The sequence below is a fragment of the Bubalus bubalis genome, chromosome 5 (genome assembly GCF_019923935.1).
Source record: "Bubalus bubalis isolate 160015118507 breed Murrah chromosome 5, NDDB_SH_1, whole genome shotgun sequence".
NCBI classification, from domain to species: Eukaryota; Metazoa; Chordata; class Mammalia; order Artiodactyla; family Bovidae; genus Bubalus; species Bubalus bubalis.
This window is the reverse complement of record NC_059161.1, coordinates 132,397,688-132,422,644: the sequence shown is the minus strand read 5'-3', so window position 1 is coordinate 132,422,644 and position 24,957 is coordinate 132,397,688. Positions and strand designations below refer to the sequence as shown.

The window sequence follows — 24,957 nt, the reverse complement described above, 5'->3', positions numbered from 1 at the left end:
CAGGGATCCCATGGGGAGATAAGACTCCAAGAAGGAAGGAACACTGAGGGGCAGGAGCTGGGCCTGGGGGCAGCCCCAGACAGGGCCTATGCCAAAGCAGGAAGATCCCAGTAGGTTCTACCCAAACAGCAGTGTGGCTGTTAACAAGTAACCTTTTCTGTCCTAGAGGTTAATTCAAGCAGCATTAATGGAAAAAGGCCTGGTTGGAGAGGAAGGCTGCTAGAATGGTCCGAAACAGATGAGTTTCTGGGGTTGGTGTGAAAGGCATCAGGGACAAAGGTGTGTGGGGTGCTCTGAAGGGCCGGTGGATGAATTCAGGGACAGATGTTCTCAGTCCTCAGGCAGTAGAGGAGAAACACCCACACCTCGAAGTTTCCATATTCCTGTCCCGTTTAGGTGACAAAAATGAAGGGATGCCCAGTTTCTATATTAAAATTTATTTCATGCCAGAAAAGAAGGACAGACTAAAAATAAGCCTACTAAAGAGGCCAGGGTGCTAGAAGACTCTAGTGCATTACCTGGGACCCAGACCCACTCCTGGAAAGTGGCTGGGGCTGCTCACCCCAGGTGGACAGATGTTGATCCTGCCCTTCACATGGATCCCAACTTGGGGTTCTAGGCAGTCTGATTCAAGAGATTCGCCATCAGGAGAAAGCTTCTGACATTGAGAGCTTCAGCAGCGTGAAGAGTTAAGCAGCATCGTCAGCCCAGGCAGCGCTGTCACACCTGTGGCGAGTGGCCCTGAGTGCACGGGGTTAAGACCCGGGAAGACACTCCAGGGGCAGCCTCAGGTTGTGTGTTCTGGTTCAGCCACAATTTGTAAACGTGCCCGAGCTCTTCTTCAAGCAGAAGTCTTCATCAGAAATGGGCGGTGACTCCCAAGTAACCTCTGGTGTGAGAGGCGTTCCTCACAGTCTGTCCCAGCCATCAAACTGGAACACACAGAGGAAGTCGGTTACTGAAAACACTGGGCACGTGCGAGGGCCTGGAATCAAAGTTCCGTGAAACGGAAGCTTTTCTGTCTGCAAATGCTATTCAACCAAGTTAAGACGATGCCAAGCAGGGCTGGGCAAAACTGGGCGGCTAGAAGGGCTTTGCTTAAGTAACCAGTACAGACATACTGAGGCACACGTGCTCAAGAACATTCACTATTTGGAAAAGAGATCCAACTTTTACTTCCATTCACCCCTTAGTGTTTACTCTTGGGCAGCAACTCTTTTAAAATAAACCCCTAAAATCATAACACTACACAAATTTCTCTGGAACTAGAAAATGGCTCAGGTCAAATCCTGTAGGACTAATTCCAAAAGCCCATAGCGGCTACTTGACTTGTGACTATATGAAAGGAGGAAGTCAGTCCCTAGGTAAGGAAAGCCTCCTGTGTAAGCTGCCAAGTGGATATGACCGAGGCCTCTACTCCCCTGTGAGTGAGGCATCTGCTACTGTTCCTCTGGAGACACAAAGTGAAAGCATCGTGTTAGCTGGACTTTACTAGGTGATACAGCAATGTGACAGACACGATGGTCTTTATTTCCTCCAATGAATTGAGAAGTGACACCACCCTTTAGCTTATCCCTAAGAGCCAGACTCTGGATTGAGGGGCAATGATGTCTAACTCCATGAAAACATATACTGCAAGTTCTCATAGCCTTAAAAAGCCTCATATGCTCACTTTGGTCCAAATTGGTAAGAAAATAGCCTATTATAGCCAGAGGCTGGGGGCTTTTGCCAGTGGAGATGAAAGGAAAGGGCTGACCCGTGGCGCAGAAGCCCTAAGGCAGGGCACAGCCAAAGGCAGGGAGGTTTCCCTAGACGAAGCCATGAGCGCTCCGGTGAGGTCCACCTGGGGCAGTGCTACACCTGGCTGTAATCATGAACAATCCTCTTGAGAGACAGACTTCAACGTTTAATGCTGCCCCTGTAGAAAATAACCCCTCGCATGAAGGCTATGCATGCTAACTGATTCTCATGGAAAACTTCACTTGTAGGAGGTTTGATATCTAGAGCAATGAAAGCTCTGGCTTTCTACTGCCAGTGGATAAGTCAATGGCTCTCACACTGTCCTACAAGCATCATCCCATACTGGTTCAGAGAACTTGAGAACTACATATTAGCCTGAAGCTGTGTGGTGCTCCTTCAGTTTAGGGTACAAAGAGCTGAAGTGTGATGATTGTAGAACGACAGCCCCATGGGCCTGGACCCTCATCTGCCACTCAGAGCGGGCACGAGGTGGCAGTTTCTTCACCCCATCACAGCACCCCATTAATAAGCACACAGACGGCCCAGAAAGTGCCTGGCGCAGAGTTAACAGCAATATTACCTGTTACTGTTACAGTGTTAGCCAAACAGGGCTCTGCTCAAGCTCAACCAGACCCCGGAGCAGAAGAGACCCCTCCTGTGACTGTGCAGCAGGCCATACCTTTCCAGTTTCCCTCTGGATGAGGTCCTGGATGTCGTCCGTCCAGCCGAGAAGCTCCACCAGCCTTTTCACACCATGGACCACATCCCCCAGCTGGGCCACGTCCCTGCCTCGAGGATTCCTAGCCAAGGACCCCACCAAGTCCTGGTTGATGAGCAGTCGGGGCACCGAGCTCCGCACAGCATCGGACAAGCTGGCAAAAGGTTCCACCTGAAAAATTGCCCAAACGTGAGGAGCGGGGTGCTCACCTTCCCAGGCCCTCAGGACCTTTGTGCCACAGTCCCTGAGGCCCTGGAGGCACAGCTGACCAAGGTGAGACCTTGGAGAAAACCCAGCACCGCTTCAATTCTGCACCAGTGCTCCTGCTGCTCAGTCTCAGCAGCCTTGCATCCCTTCCCCTGAGCCTGCCTCTCATCCACGCCCCTTTCTCTCCTGCCTCTCCTGGCTCCCCCAGGTCTTCCTGCTGAAGTTCACCCACACCATCTCACCTGCCCTCCCCGTCCACGCACTGTCTTCTCCCGGCTCACCAGGGACATGACAGCCCATCTATCTGTTCCTGCTCCCTGAGGGCAAGTGCCCGACCCTCAGAGGGACCACCACTGAGGGGCTCCCGAGGCACCCGCTACAACAGGGCCTGGCAAACTCGGGGAAAACACACACAGCTTTGGGTCTCTGGCTGGTTGGAGGCCTGGGCACAGGTCTTTCTGGCCCCTCTGCCCCCGTAGTGCCTGCATCCAGTCAGGCACGGTGCCTTCAGGGTCTCATCACAGCCTTTAGAAGCTTCCTGAACGTCCAGTCCAGATGCATCTCCCAAGCGCCTCAAATGCATGTGCAGAACTGAATTCAGCAACCCCAACCCAGACTCCTCAGCAAAGGCCCTGACTTCCTACAGGAGAGACAGACACCTCCCCCTTCAGTCCTCAAAGAGACGCCAGGCTCGAAGTCCAGCCCTCCTCCCCTCTGCCATCTCTCACAGTCCCCAAGTCTGACTATGCTCAGCCTCCTGGACATGTGCTCAATTCATCCTGTTCCCAGATCGCTCTGATCTCAAGGATGACCAGATACACCCCTGGTTTCACTGCTTCTACAGAAAATCAGTCTCTGTGATAGATGTGACCTTGGAAGCCTGCTCCTGCCTGACATCTTTGCCCTCACGCGTCGTGCCCACCCACACCCTGGACACCTTCCTTCCCCCCAGTCCTCCCACGTGGACTGCTGCTCTCTCGGCCTGGAACACCACTGCCTCCTCACATGATGAATCCACTCATGTTCCAAAGGTAGGGCCCCAGAGTGTCCCACCAGCCCTCACTTCCTCTGCCTGTCTCGCTAGCCTCCTCCCCACACGTCTGTGCACCGTTAGGCCTGCTGACAAACCTCCAGGGAGGTCCCAAGGATGAGCAGCAGGTCTGCCATGGGGAAGTCAGCCAGATGCAGCAGGAACCTAGCAGGCAGCGGCTCCCCGAAGAACACGATGTCAGGCTTCGTGACGCCAGAGCAGACGGGGCAGCGGGGGACCCTGTCCACCATCACGTCGGCCTGGGTGACATGGAGAGAGTGGTCCAAGGGAGCCATACGGCACACTTGAAAAGGGAAAACCAACTTCTTACTGAGAACGTGTCAGACAGTCCCAACAGCTGAGACAGTAGCACAGTGAAGCCCCTGTGTATGGAGAACCCGGCTTCAGCAGTTACTAACACTGCCAGCTTTATCTCATACAGCCCCCAGAACCTGGGGAGATGGCAGTAATTTTTTTTGGGGGGGTCGCAGTATTTGAAAGCAGATCTTGGACACTACGTGCCATCTGACAGACTGAACACTATGCTCTGCACTCGGCAGGAGCGCTTGTCAGAGATTCTCAGCTGGTGAGGAAACCCAGCCGACCCTCAAACGCAGGGGCCAGGGCAACAACCCTTTGCACAACTGAAATCTGCACAAAATGTAGGTTAAGCCCTCTGTACACATGGTTCCTCCATATCTGTGGTTCTGTATCTGTGATTCAATCAGCTGTGGATCATATACTCCCAGAGTTCACAGTTATTTTCTTAAAAATCCACGTATGAGTGGACCCACACAGTTCAAACCCATGTTCAAAGTCAATTGTACTACTTAGATAGTCCTCAGCAGTACTCTGTAGGCATCTGGCTTACAACAGGTGTTACTCAGTGAAAACGACAGTATAAATTCGTCCCTGATTTCAGCTGAAGCGATCCTGACGTGACCTTAGCCCTGAAGACATTCAGGTCAGCTTGAACTCACTGGCTGGAGTTAGGACTCTCAACACTATCCACAGACCTCCTACTTGCAGGCCAGGGTGGAGCAGTGTGAGTCATTATATCCTGCTACACTTGTCCATGCTTGGGCTCGACATCAGAAGAGGAAACTACGGGAAAAGACACTTGCCTTATAAGGTAAACCTTTACCGCTAATGCAAATTTGTTTTTGCAGGCTGAACCCAGTAAGGAGCAGCAGAAGCAACAGACAAAAGAAACAGACTACTCAAAGACTTAGATATTAGCAGATCCAGATAAAAACTGTATTATGCTTAAATTTTTTAAAGGACAGGTTTGAAATACTTGTTGGAGATAAAAAGCTATACAAAGCATTGCAGTGGATTTGGAAAGGAACCAGATAGGGCTTGAAGTAATAAAAAGTAGAGTACTGAAAATTAAAGCTCAGTGGAGGGGCTTTATCCTCTATGGAAGAACAGTGTATCAATAAACTGGAAAGTAGATCAGGAGGAAGACTCAGAATGCAGCACCCAGGGGAACAAGACAGGATGCAGAAAAGAGTGGCCAAGGCTTCTGGGCGGAGCGTGAGCCAATCTCAGAGGTGTTTAACCCAGGGTCCAAAGAGGGAATACAGGGTCCACATGCATGGGGCAGCCACTGTCCAGAGGAATCACCATGACTGAGGGCTTGGGTTTTTTTAAGCAAAAATGAAGAAGATATCAAACTACAGATTCAGAAAGCTCTACAGAAGCCCAGAGGGTCGCAAAGAGTCAGACACAACTGAGGGCTGAGCAACAACATGGAGACAAAGCAGTGAAGCGCGAAACCCCACAGACAGGAGCTCTCAGATGGTCAGAGAAGAGCGAAAAGTGCTCCCAAAGTTTATACAGAAAGCGGAAGACTCAGACTAGCCGATACAATATGGAAAAAGATGATCACTGAAAGAAAAACATGCTAAATCCGACTTCATTAAGATGAAAAACTTCTCCTCTGTGAAAGACAATGTCAAGAGGATGAGAGAAGTCACAGACTAGGAGAGAATACTTGCAGAAGACAAATCTGATAATGCAAAGAATTCTTAAAGCTCAGCAATAAGAAAATAGGCAACTCAATTTAAAAATGGGCCCAAGACCTCACCAAAGAAGATACAGATGGCAAATGAGTATAAGAAACAAGTTCCACATTATATGTCACTGCTGCTACTGCTACTGCTAAGTCACTTCAGCCGTGTCCAACTCTGTGCGACCCCATAGACGGCAGCCCACCAGGCTCCCCCGTCCCTGGGATTCTCCAGGCAAGAACACTGGAGTGGGTTGCCATTTCCTTCTCCAATGCATGAAAGTGAAAAGTGAAAGTGAAGTCGCTCAGTCGTGTCCGACTCTCAGCGACCCCATGGAACGCAGCCTACCAGGCCCTTCCATCCCTGGGATTTTCCAGGCAAGAGTACTGGAGTGGGGGGCCACTGCCTTCTCCGTTATGTGTCACTAGGAAACTGCAAATTAAAACAATGAGATACCACTATCCACGTATAAGAACGGCCAAAATCAACACCAAGTGTTGTTGATGCAGAGCAACAGGAACTCACATTCACTGTGGCTAGAAATGCAAAATGGGGTGGCCACTTTGGAAGACACAGACTAAACACAGTCTTACCACAGGGTCATCAATCACATTGCCTGGTATTTACCCAAAGGAGTTGAAAACACATCCACATAAAACCTGCATGTGGATGTTTGTAACAGCTTTACTCATGATTACCAAAACCTGGAATTAACCAAGGTGTCCTTTAGTAGGCGAATGGATAAACAAACTATGTTACATCCAGACAATGGAATATTCAGTTCAGTTCAGTTGCTCAGTCGTGTCCGACTCTGTGACCCCATGAATCACAGCATGCCAGGCCTCTGTCCATCACCAACTCCCAGAGTCTACCCAACCCATGTCCATCGAGTCAGTGATGCCATCCAGCCATCTCATCCTCTGTCATCCCCTTCTCCTTCTGCCTCCAATCCTTCCCAGCCTCAGGGTCTTTTCCAATGAGTCAACTCTTTGCATGAGGTGGCCAAAGTATTGGAGTTTCAGCTTTGGCATCAGTCCTTCCAATGAACACCCAGGACTGATCTCCTTTAGGATGGACTGGTTGGATCTCCTTGCAGTCCAAGGCACTCTCAAGAGTCTTCTCCAACACCACAGTTCAAAAGCATCAATTCTTGGACACTCAGATTTCTTCACCGTCCAACTCTTACATCCATACACGACTACTGGAAAAACCATAGCCTTGACTAGACAGACCTCTGTTGGCAAAGTAATGTCTCTGCTTTTAAATATGCTATCTAGGTTGGTCATAACTTTCCTTCCAAAGAGTAAGTGTCTTTTAATCTCATGGCTGAAATCACCATCTGCAGTGATTTTGGAGCCCCCCAAAAATAAAGTCTGATACTGTTTCCATGTTTCCCCATCTATTTCCCATAAAGTGATGGGACCAGATGCCATGATCTTAGTTTTCTGAATGTTGAGCTTTAAGCCAACTTTTTCAACTCAGCCTCAAAAAAAAAAAACAGCTATCAGGCCATGAAAAGACATGGCAGAACCTTAAATACATAATACTAAGTGAAAGAAGTCAATGAGAAGGCCGATGCTGTGTTATTCCAATTCTATGATGTTCTGGAAAAGGCAAAGTTATGATCGCCAACCTAAATGAAACACTGACACAATGACAGAGGAATGGATAAAGAAGATGTGGCACATACACACAAACGGAATATAACTCAACCATTAAAAAATAATAATAATGATACCTGCAGCAACATAGATGAACCCAGAGATTATCATACCGAGTCAGACGCAGACAAATATCATGAAGTGTCTGTCGTATATGGAATCCAATTTTTTATATGATACAAATGAACTTATTTACAAAACAAAAAAAGACACACAGATTTCAAAAACAAATTTATGGTTACCAATGAGGAACTGTGGTAGGGAGAATTAATCAGGAGTTTAACATATACACACTACTAAATATAAAACATAAAACAGATAACCAACAAGGACCTACTATATAGCTCAGGGAACTCAGTAATCTGTAATAACCTACATGGGAAAAGAATCTGAAAAGGGATCCACACGTATAAACTCAATCACTGTGCTGTACACTTGAAACTAACAACACTGCCAACCAGCTACTGTCGTTTGTCGTTCAGTTGCTCAGTCGTGGCCAGCTCTCTGCAACCCCATGGACTGCAGCACACCAGGCTTCCCTGACCCTCACTATCCCCTGGAGTTTGCACAAACTCCTGTTCACTGAGTCTATGATGCCATCCAACCATCTCAGCCCGTTGCCCCCTTCTCCTCCTGCCCCCAGTCTTTGCCAGCATCAGGGTCTTTTCCAATGAGTTGGCTCTTCATGTATCAGATGGCCAAAGTATTGGAGTTGCAGCATCAGCATCCGTCCTTCCAATGAATATTTAGGGTTGATTTCCTTTAGGATTGACTGGTTTGACTATACTTCAATAAAATAATAAGAATGATCATAAAGATCTGTGGTTGCTAAGGGCTTGGGTTCAGGGAGGGAATTAAGGTTGACTGATTACTGGATACAGGGTTTTCCTGGGGGTGATGAAAATACTCCAGAAGTAGACAGAGGTGGTGTTTGCACAATATAGTAAAAATACTAAATACCAATAAAGTGTAGACTTTAAAATGGTTAATTTTATGTTATGTGAATTCACCTCAATTAAAAAAAGACAGGCTTCTGTGCCATGTCGTTATTTCAGTTTCACCTTTATTTAAGATTTTCCACTCTACCTTACTCTACTTAAAAAAAAAAAAAAAAGCCATTCTAAGATTAAAAAGATATGGTATATATATATATACATGATGGTATATTACTCAGCCATTAAAAAGAATTAAATAATGCCATTTGCAGCAACATGGATGGACCTAGAGATTATAATACTAAGCGAAGTCAGACAGAGAAAAATGAATACCATATGATATCACTTGTATGTGGAATCTAAAATACAGCACAGGGATACCAAAAGCTACTTCCAGAACACGTGCTCAGAGGAGCCCAAGGCTGCAGGTCTGGCGATCACACTCGGATGAACCACTGTCTAGAGGAGAGGAGACACGGTGTTTGCCTGCCTTTAGCCCAGGCCACTGTGTGAGGTCCTCCAGCGTCCACGTGGGAACTCTCCCCAGACTGTGTGTTACAAGCCCCCCGGCTTTGGCCTGCCGGTCCTCCTCCATCCAGGCCCTCTCTGAGACGGCACTGAAGATCAAGCCCTGAGCCTTTGGAGTGGGCAGACTGACTCCAAGACGTTAGACTAACAGAGAACTAACCCTAGGGCGTTTCAAATAGCGAGAACTCACACAAAGGAAACCACCTGAATATAAGACCTGGCATCACCCAACCACCAGCAGCACCCTGTGCGGGACGCCTCATCTAAACAACAGACAAAGAAAAATACAAACCCAACCATCAGCAGACAGGATTACCACCTCACTCAGCCTTGCCCAGCAGAGGAAAAACAAACAAACAACAAAAAGAAAAAACTCAGCACATATCTCACCCTATAGGAAGCTTACACAAACCACTGGACCAACCTTAGGAGGGCAGAAACCAAAAGGAAGAAAGAATTCAACATTGAAGCCTGGGAAAAAGAGACTTCAAACACAATAAGTTAAAAGAAAATAATGAAAAGTCAGAGAAATACTACACAGATGAACAAATTAGAAACACAGAAGTCCAAATAAATGAAGAGGGAATAGGCAAACTACCTGAAAAAGAATTCAGAATAATTATAGCAAAGATGATCAAAAACCTTGAAAACAAAATGGAGAAAATGCAAGAGTCAATTAACAAAGACCTAGAAGAATTAAAAAATAAATATACAGGAACAAACAACGCAATTACTGAAATTAAACATACCCTGGAAGGAACCAATAGCAGAATATCTGAAGCAGAAGAATGAATCAGTGAGCTGGAAGATAAAATGGTGGAAATAACTTCTGAAGAGCAGAATAAAGTAAAAAGAATGAAAAGAACTGAGGATAGTCTTAGAGACCTCTGGGACGATCTCAAATGCACCAACATTCAAATTATAGGGGTCCCAGAAGAAGAAGAGAAAAAGAAAGGATATGAGAAAATTGTAAATCAAGTCCAAGAGGCACAAAGAGTCCCATACAGGATAAACAAAAGGAGAAACACACCAAGACACATACTAATCAAACTAACAAAGACTAAACTCAAAGAAAGAATATTAAAAGCAACAAGGGAAAAGCAACAAGTAACATAGAAGGGAAACCCCATATGTTTAATAGCTGATCTTTCAGCAGAAACTCTGCAGGCCAGAAGGGAATGGCAGGATATGTTTAAAGTACTGAAAGAGAAAAATCAACAACCAAGATTACTGTACCCGGCGAGGATCTCATTCAAAATTGGTGGAGAAATAAAAAGCTTTTCAGACAAGCAAAAGTTAAGTGAATTCAGTACCACCAAACCAGCTTTACAACAAATATTAAAAGGATTTATATAGTCAAGAAATAGAAAAAAAAAGATAAAAATCAACCCCAAATAATTAAGAAAATGGCAATAGGAACATACATATCAATAATTACTTTAAAGGAAAATGGATTAAATGCTCCAGCCAAAAGACACAGACTGGCTGAATGGGTACAAAAACAAGACCCACACATATGCTGTCTGCAAGAAACCCACTTCAGACCTGAAGACACACAGAGACCGAAAGGGAGAGGATGGAAACATATATTCCATGCAAATGGGAAGCAAATGAAAGCTGGAGGGGCAATCCTCACATTAGACAAAACAGACCTTAAAATAAAGTGTATTACAAGAGATAAGGAAGGACACTACATAATGATCAAGGGATCGACCCAAGAGGAAGACATGACACCTGTAAATACCTCTGCACCCAACACAGGCGCACCGCAGTACATAAGACAAGCACGACACAGGCGCACCGCAGTACATAAGACAAGCACGACACAGGCGCACCGCAGTACATAAGACAAGCACGACACAGGAGCACCGCAGTACATAAGACAAGCACGACACAGGAGCACCGCAGTACATAAGACAAGCACGACACAGGCGCACCGCAGTACATAAGACAAGCACGACACAGGCGCACCGCAGTACATAAGACAAGCACGACACACAGGCGCACCGCAGTACATAAGACAAGCACGACACAGGCGCACCGCAGTACATAAGACAAGCACGACACAGGCACACCGCAGTACATAAGACAAGCACGACACACAGGCGCACCGCAGTACATAAGCACAACACAGGAGCACCGCCGTACATAAGACAAGCACAACACAGGAGCACCAAAGTACATAAGACAAGCACGAACAGACGTAAAGGCAGAAACTGAAAGCAGGAGACTTTAACACCCCGCTCACACCAGTGGACAGATCATCAAAACAGAAAATTGATAAGGAAACACAAGTCTTAAAGGATACATTAGATGAGATGGATCTCAATGATACCTTCAAGACACTCCATCCAAATGCAGAAGAATACACCTTCTTCTCATGTGGACATGGAACATTCTCCAGGACAGACCATATCTTGGGTCACAAATCAAATCTCAGTAAATTTAAGAAAACTGAGGCAGAACTGGAGAAGCGGAGTAAGAGGGAGCAGTACGTCTGCGGAAGTCCCCGAGGCAGCCTCCGCGGAGGAGCAGAAGGAAATGGAAGATAAAGTGACTAGTCCAGAGAAAGCTGAAGAAGCAAAATTAAAAGCAAGGTATCCTCATCTGGGACAAAAGCCTGGAGGTTCCGATTTTTTAAGGAAACGATTGCAGAAAGGGCAAAAATATTTTGATTCTGGGGATTACAACATGGCTAAAGCAAAAATGAAGAACAAGCAACTTCCTACTGCAACCCCGGATAAGACAGAGGTCACTGGAGACCACATTCCCACTCCACAGGACCTTCCTCAACGGAAACCATCTCTTGTTGCTAGCAAACTGGCTGGCTGATTAAAAAGAGCTGAACTGCATGAATCTTCTAATTCCCATTATTTCTCCTTAATATGTTATCCTCTGCTTTTTATTTCCTTTTACTCCCTATGTCATTTGAGAGTGATGGCTTTGCAGGTAGCGGTAGTGTGTGCTGCTATTTTAAGGGAATATACATGTGTAGAGTTTTTGATTAGTTTAACAGTGCACTGATGAAAAGAACATGTTAGAGCAACATAAAGTAATCTACTTGAAAATAATTGTATATATTACCTAACTCCTAGTGTAGGGCTGGATCCAACAAGTAACTAACAAGTTTTGCAGTTTTAATGTTGGCTTTCTTTAATTCATCTTAATTATAGCTTTGTATGTTACTCTTACTTAATATAACCTCTACTGTTTGTTTCTTCTGGATTTTCCTTTTGGGTTTTGTAAACAGAAGTTTAAGACCACAAGTTAGAAGAGAGGTCACATATTTCAAACACAAATAAAAGGGGCTCCAAAAGATTTGTATCCTGTGCTTGAACGTGAATGGCCTTAAATCTGTTTCAGCTTTAACAATAGAATTTTACTTGGGCAATATTTGCCCATTCTGGTGTAACTTACGTGACTCTATTGCTTAACAGCTGCTGTTGAAGCTAGTATTCTTATTCAGTTCTATAGTGTTCAGAATACCTTTTGTCATTGAAGATGTGAATGAAGCGTGCATGTGCATCGACTGTTGAATTCACTTTTGTGCCATTTTTGTAAATACAATAGTTTTGCACAACCTCTCACAACTGTCTGTGTTACTTTCACATATTAAAGAGTAGAAATGTGCCAACCAGAAGCACAAGAGTTCCTACAAAAAACTCTGTATGTCATTAGACCTTTTGTATAGTAAGAGTAGTTTATAGTCTTGGGGTTATAGAATACCAAACTGAAATCTTCGCTCAGTCTGCCATAGACTTAAGCTTTCTCATTTGTTAGCAGTGCCCATGACATTCAGTGGCCTTGTGCAAATATGGTATGTTGCTTAGGCATATCTTTTGTCCTATGCAGAACGTTTCATTTTGACTTTTATGAAAATTACTGTTCATATAATTTATATAAACTTTTTTAATGTAGAAACTTTTTACTTCCACAGTCAATTTAGGGGACACTAGAATAAAATACTTTGCCTCTTGTGGCCCCTCCCTTCTTTTTTTTTGCTTCTTTGACTCACATTGTGTTGGGCTGTGCGATTCAGCCTGTTCAGAAACATAAGTGTATGTATGTTCACTCTTGAAATTTGCTCTGCTGAGTGCTGTATTTTCTAACCCAATAATTACATTTTCCTTATAATTTCTCAGTTGTTAATTAACCACTCTTAATCCTGTGTTATTACTAACTGACAATTGTTTAAATAAAAGGAAATTTATAATAAAACAAGTATTTGAGAAGATTGGCCCAGGAATCTAGTCAGAATGAGCTGAATTTTAAGTAATAATAATAAGCTAAGTGAATTAGACGTGTGACAGCAATTTACGTGATAGGTGGAACAGATAATACATATTTAGATATTTTGCTTCTATAGATGTCATTTTAATAAAATGTTAATTTAATTGTATGTGTGGTTTGTCTAGTTAGTAAGAACTTTAATTAACAGACTGCTGGGACAAATCTACTGGTCTTTTAAGAACTCTTCCTGTAAGTTGTGACGCTGTAGCATGACGCAGAGGATCTGTAGCCTGAGATGATAGTGCGTTTTATTTCTTTGACTTGTGCAGGGCCTCCACCTCTTTTGAGTCCAGGCATCTTTTCTGGATCTTTGGCTTCATTAGATACTTGCTTTCCTTTGATCCCAAATCACCATAGCTGGTGCGTTGAGCATAGCGCCTGCACCTAAAGTCTGCCCCACACTCTGGGGAAAGCTGGCTGATTATCTTCCTGCTCCACCCACCCCAAAAGAAGAGAACAACAAAATCATTAATGTGCTAATTTGTTACTATAAGGATTGGTGGTTTTAGTTTTAGTCGCTAAGTTGTGTCCAACTCTTGCGACCCCATGGACTAGAGCCTGTCAGGCTCCTCTGTCCATAGGATTTTCCAGGCAAGAGTACTAGAGTGGTTGCCATTTCCTTCTTCAATTATAAGGATTAGTTATACATAAATAAATTTGTAATGAGAGTAAGTAGGTTATTCAAAAGCATGTATAATCATTATAGGATTGATTTACAAATTACAAAATACCCAAAGTAGAATTTCTGTAATACCTAGTGGGGTTTAGGTTTTGTTTTTAATGACTACTTGCAAGCTGTCACTGTTAAATTCACACACATCAGATTAATCTGAAAAACCACGTTATTCTTGGTTATAGTAGGACTCCTGCTATGGTTTGCAATAAGTGATGTAATCTCTGCCTGAGTTTTAGTTTGTAAAATAAATACTAATATTAACCTACCTCAAAACTTGTTGAGGATCTGTGAAATACTGAGTAAGTGCCCAAAATAAAATATTGTTGTCTTTTTATTAAAAGTAAGTTTCCTCATTAAAAAAAAAAAAAAAAAAAAAAAATTGAAGTACAGCTGATTTACAACACTGCATTAGCTTCATGCGTGTAGCAAAGTGATTCAACTATACACATGTATGTGTGTGTATTCTGTTTTTATTCTTTTCCCTTATAGGTTATCAAAGATACTGAATATAGTTCCCTGTGCTGTACAGTAAATCCTTGTTGTCTGTACTGCCTTAATTTTGACAAGTAAATATTGATTTTTTATTTTAAAATTAAAGAAAATCATTTTCATAGTATTACTGTTCTATTGTCCTTCCAACATAATGCTTATAAAATACCACTTCTCAAGATTATTCCCAGTGAGAAGTGCAGAGCAAAAGAAGTCTCTGTGACAACTTACCCAGAAGTCCTCCCCTGGGTAGGGTCTTCGGCAGATGGTGCACGTGGCAGAGGCAAGGGATCCATGAGCTTCAACGAGCTTTGAGGCAGGGATGCCAGATGCTGAAATTCAAACTGAAGGTAAGTGCTGCTGCCTCTGGGGTGGGGACACAAGCCCCCCAGTGTCACCTCTGGGCATGGCAGGCCCCCAGGAGAAGCCTCAGCCCTCCGTGGAAGCCTTACCTCTATAACCCACAGACAAAAGCCTGCTGATCAGAATAAGCTCCGTGATGAGGCTCTGACAAGGAGGCAAATCACAGTTAAAACAAAGTCTAATATCACGTGGAAAAAATTATCAACATAGCTCATAAGTGTGTGTGTGTGTGTGTGTGTGTGAGTTGCTCAGTTGTGTCTGGTACTTTTTGCAACCCCATGGACTATAGCCCACCAGGCGCCTCTGTCCATTGGATTTCCCAGGCAAGAATACTGGAGTGGGCTGCTATTCCCTTCTCCAGGGGACTGTCCCAACTCAAGGATCAAACCCAGTCTCCTGCATGGCAGGCAGATTCTTCACCATCTGAGCCACCAGGGAAGCCCATGAAAAGATACTCAGCATCACTCATAACTAAAAAACTGCAAACCAAAACTACAATGAGATACCACCTCACACCAGTCAGAATGGCCATCATCAAAAAAATCTACAAACCATAAATGCTGGAGAGGATGTGGGGGAAAGGGCACCCTCTTACACAGTTGGAGGGAATGTACATTGATACAGCCACTATGGAAAACAATATGGAGATTCCTAAAAAACTGAATAAAACTACCATATGACCCAACAGTCCCACTACTGGGCATAAACTCAGAAAACTATAACTGAAAAGACACAAGTACCTCAATGTTCACTGCACCACCATCTACAAATAACTAGGACACGGAAGCGACCCAGATGTCCATCGACATCGAGTGGATAAAGCAGCTGTGGCACATGCAGACAGGGGAGTGCTGGCTACAACAAGGGACGCGTCGGAGCCAGTACTAACGAGGTGGATGGACATAGAGCCTGTTATACAGTGGAGTAAATCAGAAAGAGAAAACAAATATCGTATATTAATGCATGTATGTGGAATCCAGAAAGATGGTCCTGATGAACCTATTTACAGGGCAGCAGTGGAGATGCAGACATAAAGAACAGACTTATGGACACAGGGTGAGGAGGAGAGGATGGGACAAATGGAGAGAGTGGCATGGAAACACACACACACTACTGTACGCTGGACCGCCGGTGCTCGTCTGCTGTCAGATGCATTCCTTTTTATAGCTCCCTGTATGACTCAGGGAGCTCAGCTGTGCGTCTGTGGCAACCTACAGGGGCAGGAGGCGGGAGGGAGGCTCAAGAGGGAGCAGACGCATATATACCTATGGCTGATTCATGTTAATGTATGGACATTTTTTTTTAATTAATGAATAGCAAAAAAAAAAAAAAAAAACAAAGCCTGTGAAAACACAGTAGAAAAACATTTGACGTAAGTCTAGATCAAATTACACCCAACCAAGAAAAACATTTTCTATGCTACAGACACCAAGAGTAAGAAAATACTGCTAATATAAATACATTTCCAAAAACCTGTGGAAAAACAAACAAAAGGTGACTTATCATGCAAGTTCTGTTACCACCATGAGCTTTGGAAGGCCATGGGTATGAAGACCTGGTTCTTGCTGCCATGTTCCCACCGTCCCCACTCTATACATGTGAAGGTCACAGCCACACACTCCCACTTCCCACAAGCCTGCGCTGCTGCATTTCCAGGAAAGAGATCATCCCCATTGGGGTGTTCACTACTGCCTATGCGGTTCCAAGTTGTAGAGTCCTTCTAGCAAGTAAACATTTTCCTGGAGTTGAGACAGCTCCTTTTTTCAATTCACAAGACACCTGTAGCCTGGCTGAGCTGCCGCTGGCTCGCAGAGAGCTGCCTGTCAGCACCTGCAGAAAAGAAAAGGCCCAGCAACTGCTTCTCCAGGGTGCACGGCCAGAGGTCAGCATGACCCACGAGTCACTGCACGTGGCCACCATCTAGGTACAGTCAAGAAATCACCACACTGAATTTGATATTAAGGAACTGTTAGTGATTTCTTTCTGTGATAATGATATCACGGTTGTGTTTTAGAAGTCTTTATCTTCTAAAGATACCCATTGCTGGATTTATAGATTAAATTTATGATGAGAGGGATTTGCTTCAAAATACTCAGGGGTGAGAGAAGACGGGGGTAGGACACAGGTTAAACAGAATGGCCATGATGAGATAATGAGGCCATGAGTGTTCATCACATTCCTCTCACTGTGTGCTCAAAAAATTCCATAATGAAAACTTGAAAAAAGAAAACCATCAGATCAACAAAACCAGAAGCTCCCAATGTCAACTTTAGCTCTATCCCAAACTCACAACCTAGAAAGTGGGTCCACCAATGAGGTCCTAACAGTGATACTTAAAACACAAAGAGGACATTTTTGCTGGAGATGATGGCAAAACTTCTTGGGTCAAAATCAGCCACAAGGATGGGGAATAAGAACTAGGACTCAGCCCTACCTAGAAACAGGCACCTGAGCCTTCCCTGTGGGATCGAAAAGGTGTGGAACAGGAACGAGGCTCACCTCTCTCGAGCCCGTCGATGTTCTGTGTGTAGAGCCGCAGAAGCAGCCCCTTCTCGTGCAGCAATCGGAGGAAGTAGTGAGTAGCATTGGGCCTATAGTTCCCAGGGTACAGCTTCTTGGCGAAAGTGAAAAATGGCTTGGGGTCATGAAAGAAAAATGAGAGCTCAAAAATGGCCTCAGGGTAGGGGAGCTTGTACTGCTGGAGGATGCTGTAGTAGCCAACCCCTGGAGACCTGCAGAGAGAAGCGAGAGGCTCTGAGCCCTTCAAGAGACAGCAGGGAGTGGAGGGAGCTGTGGGAAGAGCTCTGGGAGTGCAAGGCACCTGAAGTCTGGGATGCCGCTGGGTGTGCTGATTCCGGCCCCCACCATGACCACCACCCTCTGGCAGGCTCTGGTCTTAATCAGCTCAGCGATGTCCTGCAGGAGAAACTTCTTCTGACTGTGGCCTCCACCTCCAGTGTCACTTGAGGCACCAGCAAAACAAGATATGGACCATCCTCCACCTGGAATACTGATAGAAAAGGAGAGCAGCCAGGTAACCGATGATAATCGAGCTGATGCCGGCAAGAATGAGCAATGTCTGACTTCCACCAGCCCCACCACTAAAAATGACTACACTTCCTTCCCGCCCCACAAACGACCATCTTTCTTATCGTGGGATAAAACAGAAACTCTGAAATCAAGATGTATTTGGGAGCAAAAATTTCAGGTTAATGGGAACTGTGCAATTCAGGAAAGTATCATTTCACAATTCCTGTTATCAAAAGCTAGTGAAGGCTCAAGCTAGAGCCAAGACACCTGGGGATGCTCTCTGCAGAGCCATACACCCTAACATAGAAAGGATGTGACAAATACTCAGTGACATTTAAAGCAAATTAAACATCTCAGACTTTACGCCAAATATTCAGTTCAGTCACTTAGTCGCATCCGACTTTTTGTGACCCCATTGACTTCACCACACCAGGCTTCCCTGTCCATCACCAACTCCTGGAGCTTGCTCAAACTCATGTCCATTGAGTCGGTGATGCCATTCAACCATCTCTGTCATCCCCTTCCCCTCCCACCTTCAATCTTTCCCAGCATCAGGGTCTTTTCAAATGAGTCAGTTCTTTGCATCAGGTGGCCATAGTATTGGAGTTTCAGCTACAGCATCAGTCCTTCCAATGAATATTCAGGACTGATTTCCTTTAGGATTGAACTGGCTGGATCTCTTTGCAGTCCAAGGGACTCTCAAGAGTCTTCTCCAACACCACAGTTCAAAAGCGTCAATTCTTTGGCACTTAGCTTTCTTTACAGTTCAACTCTCACATCCAAACATGACTACTGGAAAAACCATAGCTTTGACTAGACAGATCTTTGTCGGCAAAGTAACATCTCTGCTTTTTAATATGCTGCCTAGGTTGGTCATAGCTTTTCTTCCAAGGAACAAACGTCTTTTAATTTCATGGCTGCAGTCACAATCTGAAGTGATTTTGGAGCCCCAAAAAAGATAAAGTCTCTCACTGTTTCCATTGTTTCCCCATCTATTTGCTATGAAGTGATGGGACCAGATGCCATGATCTTCGTTTTCTGAATATTGAGCTTTAAGCCAACTTTTTCACTCTCCTCTTTCACTTTCATCAAGAGGCTCTTTATTTCTTCTTCCCTTTCTGTCATAAGGGTGGTATCATCTGCATATCTGAGGTTCTTAATATTCCTCCTGGCAATCTTGAGTCCAGCTAGAGTTTCATCCAGCCTGGAATTTCACATGATGTACTCTGCACATAAGTTAAATAAGCAGGGTGACAATATACAGCCTTGCCGTACTCCTTTCCCAATTTGGAACCAGTCTGTTGTTCCATGTCCAGTTCTAACTGTTGCTTCTTGACCTGCATACAGATTTCTCAGGAGGCAGGTAAGGTGGGTCTGGTATTTCCATTTCTTTAAGAATTTTCTACAAGTTTGTTGTGATCCACACAGTCAAAGGCTTTGGCATAGTCAATAAAGTAGAAGTAAATGTTTTCCTGGAACTCTCTTGCTTTTTCGATGATGATCAATCCTCTGCCTTCTCTAAATCCAGCTTGAACATATGGAAGTTCACATTTCATGTACTGTTGAAGCCTGGCTTGGAGAATTTTGAGCATCCCATTGCTAGCATGTGAGATGAGTACAATTGTGCGGTAGTTTGAACATTCTTTGGCATTGCCTTTCTTTGGGATTGGAATGAAAACTGACCTTTTCCAGTCCTGTGGCCACTGCTGAGTTTTCCAAATTTGCTGGTATTTTGAGTGAAGCACTTTCACAGCATCATCTTTTAGGATCTGAAATAGTTCCATTGGAATTCCATTGCCTACCACTAGCTTTGTTCGTAGTGACGGTTCCTAAGGCCCACTTGACTTCACATTCCAGGATGTCTGGCTCTAGGTGAGTGATCACACCATCCATCGTGGTTATCTGGGTCATGAAGCTCTTTTTTGTATAGTTCTTCTGTGTATTCTTGCCACTGCTTCTTAATATTTTCTGTTTCTGTTAGGTCCATACCATTTCTGTCCTTTACTGTACCCATCTTTGCCAAATATTAACAGAATGTTAAGTAGGTTCAAGACACCATTCCAAAAAGAAACACTCATATCCTGACACCGAGGGATTCAAACTGCTGCAGAGCCTCCATCTTCTATGTTAGCAGCCATTCAGGAGGCTGCTCATTTTTTATAGCAGCCAAACATATGAAACAACCCAGGCAAGGCAAGAGCCGACTGGAGCTGGGGGTCACCCTGCAAAACTCCAGGAGTCTCAGGTCATCTGCAGAAGCCAGGAACTGAGACACTCACAACACTAACTGTTTGGAGTATGAGATGGTTTTCCACAAGAGAAAAAGAGCAAAACACACAATAAAGATGCCACAGGCTTCGGAGAGGCATCAGGACTAAGAGGCTCCACAACCAGAAAGAAGACAAAGACAACACAAACCGCACAACAGGCGCAGCGCCTGAATACGCCCACCTGAGGCAAGTCTGCAGCAGTGGGGCACACAGGCAGGGCCCAGTGCGGGCCTGAAGGCACTAGACTTCCTGATCTGCTCAAGGGCCTCATTCGGTATCTGCCTGAGCTACACAGTTTCATCACCTGCTGCTAGCATGCTGGCAACCTGTCCAGAGTTCAAGACGGCCAGCCCCACTCCACAGAGCATCTGCCCCTCACCCCAAGGCTGGCAGCCACCACGCCCATCTTCCAGAAGGCCCCGATGACCCACAGCTAGGACTTCGGCCCTCGGTATAGACCCCTCCACCCTGACAGGAAGAGATTAAACAAACTGAAATGAAAACCCACCCCAAATGATTGATAAATCTAAAGTGAATAGACACAAAAAGAGGAAAGAGAGTATTTATTTTACTCATTTGTGATACAGTTAAGAAATAAGCACCCTAAAAGCATATCTTCAGATACAGGCCAGGACAATCCAGAGCTTATCTTCCAGGAGTGTGGTCCTAGCTCACTTTGTTTTGCCCGCTGTCTCTGGTTTTCCTTTTGCTCCTGCACAATCTGCACACTCACCTGCTTACACCCTGCTGCTGAGGTTCTCCCTGATGCCCTCGGACCCCACAGTGCCAGAGCATCTTAGCACCACACACCCCACCCCAGTGACAGTTTCAGGCCCGCTACTCCCTCTCATAGACCTCTCCTTTCCTGGTTTTGTACTCACTCTAAACCCAGCTCCTTTACCTGAAAAGACCTTTTTACCCCTCAGCATGTCTAGAATCTCCCAGAGCCAAGGCCACGTCCTTCATGAAGCCACTGCCCAACCCAGTAAGAAGTCACCTTTGCCCTCCTCTAAAGAGTAACAATACTGGCTCCCCTTCTTCACTTCAGGGTGCCTGTCACCCCCTCCCTCCTGAAGTAACACTGCACAGCTGCCTCTCACAGTGCACTCTGAGGTCAATGACAGTGCACTCAGGAGCTCACTGGCCACTCAGTCCACTTGTGATGCCTCTCCTGGCAAACCATCATCTTGGTTTTCCAAAGAACAGGCCTCAGAAAAGTATGTAATGAGAAAGAGGAACTGGCAAGGGAAGGCAGGGCTGAGGGCACGGAAAGGGGAGTCAGAGCCCTAGTCACTATTGCCTCATTAAGTCACTCAAGCCCTGAGCCTTGGCTGCCAAAGCCAGAAGCAAGGGAGCCAGAGATTATTCCAACCGTCTTTTGAAAAAACCCACAGCTGTAAATCTCCCAGCAGAAAGTACAGGAAATACAGCAGAGAAACAATGCTTTCCCACTCCTCCCCATGCTCTTCCAGAGATGCCCATGGATTCTGAAGAAAGTTCTGCTCCACCCAAGTCTTCCATAAAAGCACGAGACAAGGCAGCTCTCCTGAGTGCACATCAATGAAATCTCCAAAGGGGGGTTTCCAGTGAAAACCATAGTTAGGAAGGAAAAAGATGGCTCTGGCTACAACCACAGCTATTAAATGTCCACTTCACATAGCGTCAAGAACATCTGTTCACCTAAGGTCCTCAACCAAACATTTCTGTGCTCCTTCCAAATGCAAATTATGGGAAATACAAAAGGAATCAGAGGAAAGTTGTGATACTGTGATTTAGAATCATATATATCTATTCAGCTCAGTTCAGTGGCTCAGTTGTGTCTCTTTGCAACCCCATGGACTGCAGCACGCCAGGCTTCCCTGTCCATCACCAACTCCCAAGGCTTGCTCAAACTCATGTCCATCAAGTCAGTGATGCCATCCAACCATCTCATCCTCTGTCACCCCTTCTACTCCTGCCTTCAATATTTCCCAGCATCAGTCTTTTCCAGTGAGTCAGTTCTTCACATCAGGTGGCCAAAGTATTGGAGTTTCAGCTTCAGCATCAGTCCTTCCAATGAATATTCAGGACTGACTTCCTTCAGGATTGACTCTTTGGATCGCTTTGCAGTCCAAGGGATGCTCAAGAATCTTCTCCAAACAGTTCAAAAGCATCAATTCTTCGGCGCTCAGCTTTCGTTATAGTCCAACTCTCACATCCATATATGACTACTGGAAAAACCATAGCTTTGACTATATCTAACAATATATATTTTCAGTCTTAGTCCCAGACCCTTAGAATTTCCTAAGAGCAATGGGAACACCTTTTGTTACACTATTTGGTCTTTTGGCCTCAGGCCCTGAAATCCCTTCAGAGTTATGAAGTGAAATAAGTGTCCTGTTATTCATAACAAGCCTCTTACAACTAGGCTGAGTTTATGTTAATGAGGTGATTACTGGAAATCCCCTAAGGATGGGGTATGGTTGCCAGGGAAACCAACCACCATTTAGAGGGTTGGAATCTCCATGAAAACCCAAAAGCAAGAGGTTCAGAAAGCTTCCACGTGCCAGGCCCCAAACTCCACAGGGACAGAGGCTCCTGCATTTGGAATTCTCCCAAACCTCAGCCTGGGCATCTCTTTATCTGGTTGTTCATTCATACTTTTTAATATCCTTTATAATAAACTAGCAATCTACTAAGTAAACCGGTTTCTTGAACTCTGTGAGCGGCCCTAGCAAATTAATCACATCAGAGGAGGGGGTCACAGGAAGCTCCGATCTGTAGTCCGTTGGTCAGAAGCACAAGTGGGCCTGGATCAGTGGCTGAAGTGATGTCAGTCCTATGGGACTGAGCCCTTAACCTTCGGAATCTGGTGCGGTCTCCAGGTTGACAGAGTCAGGATTCAGTTACATTTGACATCCGGTTGGTGTCTGTGGAAAACTGAAAAGTTGCTCGCTGGTATTGAAATAAAACCCATTGTTCAGTGCCTACTCGAGTACTTAATGTGTACTTCTCATTTACACAAGTAAAACGTCTGCCACTGAAAAACACACGGACTGAATTTTACCAAACGTCTAGAAAATACTGAAGATGTATGACTTAAAGTAAATGCTCCATGGAATGAGATCTACTGAGAGTAGGGGTAAGCTGAGGAGCAAGCACAGATGCTGCTTGGGAAATGGAGACAAAGGACACTTTCAAACAGGAGCCCCTACAAGCTCAAAAGGCAGAAATTCCAAATTGTAGACAGCCTATGCAAGCAAACTGCTCTTCACAGGTACCTTCATGCCTCCAGTTTGGGCCGCAAGTGGTAGCAAGGATTTACTGATTGATAAGGTCACTATTTAGCCAGGCCCCAACCACACAACTGCCTGCAGATTCTGAAACTGAAATAAGCTCCATGGAGGCAACAATTTGACCCCTGCTCCATCACTGCACCTGGAACCGTCTGGTAGATGATAAGTTTCTTGGATGAAAGAAAGACTCCTCCTTGGTACCTCTTTATTAAAAGTCTTCAGTATTTTTGGTAGTTGTGTAAGAAGGCATTAAGTGAATGTACCACTATTTACTGAAATATTTGTCCATTATTGGGCATGAAGTTAGTTTCCTAACAACTGTGATTAACAACTATGGTCTTAAGATTTTTCCACTTGAACGTCCGATTTCTAGGCAAGGATACAAAATGTGCAATTCCTGTGTATGAACCTGAGTAAGGGTAGGAACATATGCTGGTGGGAGTATTAATTGCACGACGTTTATGTGGGGCAATAAAATGTAGACACAGGAGTTCCACTACTAGAGATTTATCCAAAAGGTGGAGTACGAACAAGGTTATTCAACACAGCACTATTTGTAATAACTAAAGATTAGAAACATTTTCAACACGAGACTGGTTAAATTAAGTATGAAACGTCCAAAGAATGGAATTCTACAGATTAGCATAAAAGACTGAGAAAGCATTTAAGTTTAGAATGGAAGTAACCCCAAAACACGTTAAGTGGGAAAAAAAAAAAAAAAAGGAGAGGTACAGAACAGAATCTAACTAAAACGGGGTCCGGATGTCAAGAATGAACATTAAGTGTTGTTTACACACGTCCAAAATACCCCTGGGAAGAAACGAGAAACCGTTGCCATCCGGGACTCCAGAACGCCCTTCTGAGCCGCCTGAGCCGTGACTTGCCCTTTTCAGGTTCTCCAATCGTCCCACTGACCACTCAGGGGGAAGCCTGACATCCCTGCTCGCCTGAGGGGGTCGGTGTCCTCCCTGGGCCCCGCCCGGCACCGCAGGCGCCCCCGCCCGGAACGAACCGAGGCCAGCGGGTCCACGCCCGCGCACCTCGCAGGCCCCAGAACCTGAGGGCTGGAACAGCTGAACAACGAAACAGCGCCATGCTTCTCCGCAGCGCGCAATGTCAGGTGCCCAGGGGTCTCGTGCGCGCCCCGCCCCCCGCGAGCGCGCCCCGCCCCCCGCGAGCGCGCCCCGCCCCCCGCGAGCGCGCCCCGCCCCCCGCGAGCGCGCCCCGCCCCCCGCGAGCGCGCCCTTTCTTAGCCTCACCCTCTTTCCCCGCCCCTGTGCGTGTTTCCTGCGCGTCCTTCCTGGCCGTCCCGCTCAGCTCGTCCCGCCCCTCCAAGCGCACCTTCGCCAGGTCTTCGCGAGCCCTTACCCTAGCCTCACGTTCTCTTTCCCCCTCCCAGCAGCCCAGGTGGAGGTGGACGTTAGGTGGGGGTGGTTTCCTATTCTATTGAGTTCCAGCCTCTGGTTCCCAAGACCAAACCTGGAACCTGCATTTCTCTACCCTCGCTCTCACCTTTTTTCTGTTGAGATGGAGATGAGAACTAACACTTTGGGGAGCGCTTTTTGTGGTCAGGCATCATATTTATACTTAGTCCTCGCAAGCCACTACTAGGAAGGTGGTATTGTTAACCCCACTTGAATCAAGAACATTGGGTCACAAAGGTCACAAAGCCAGCTCGACCTAGGCGCCCGTACTCTTCAATGCCTCAGTAGCACGGCCAGCTTCGAGGGGAA

General features: G+C 45.4%; 2 protein-coding genes across 3 annotated transcripts; one reads left to right on the top strand and one right to left on the bottom strand.

The window, feature by feature from the left end:
• Nucleotides 1-421: 421 nt before the first annotated feature.
• On the bottom strand, nt 422-24,885 carry SIRT3 (sirtuin 3). Of its 2 annotated transcripts, none has more exons than XM_025287144.3 (7): nt 24,737-24,885; nt 17,471-17,659; nt 17,149-17,381; nt 14,518-14,618; nt 3,794-3,955; nt 2,420-2,629; nt 422-932 (listed from the first exon to the last, which is right to left on the bottom strand). In XM_025287144.3, the coding sequence occupies exons 2-7, from the start codon at nt 17,515-17,517 to the stop codon at nt 909-911; spliced, it is 777 nt and encodes a 258-aa protein (XP_025142929.3). In that variant the 5' UTR covers nt 17,518-17,659; nt 24,737-24,885; the 3' UTR covers nt 422-908. The 2 variants fall into 2 exon arrangements, with proteins under 2 accessions (XP_025142929.3, XP_006046968.3); XM_006046906.4 differs by lacking the exon at nt 24,737-24,885 and adding an exon at nt 24,237-24,392.
• Nucleotides 11,288-12,418, top strand: LOC123465835 (cAMP-regulated phosphoprotein 19-like). The gene has a single exon (XM_045165885.1). It carries the CDS (start codon nt 11,373-11,375, stop codon nt 11,661-11,663), a length of 291 nt encoding a protein of 96 aa, XP_045021820.1. The 5' UTR covers nt 11,288-11,372; the 3' UTR covers nt 11,664-12,418.
• Nucleotides 24,886-24,957: the final 72 nt, after the last annotated feature.

Coding starts and splice junctions, on each gene's coding strand:
- LOC123465835 (XM_045165885.1), top strand. CDS start 11,373: ATGGAAGATAAAGTGACTAGTCCAGAGAAAGCTGAAGAAGCAAAATTA.
- SIRT3 (XM_006046906.4), bottom strand. CDS start 24,319: ATGGCGCTGTTTCGTTGTTCAGCTGTTCCAGCCCTCAGGTTCTGGGGC. Junction 14,619..17,148: donor CATCGACGGGCTCGAGAGAG/GTGAGCCTCGTT, acceptor TTTGAATTTCAG/CATCTGGCATCCCTGCCTCA. Junction 933..2,419: donor TCCAGAGGGAAACTGGAAAG/GTATGGCCTGCT, acceptor TGTGTGTTCCAG/TTTGATGGCTGGGACAGACT.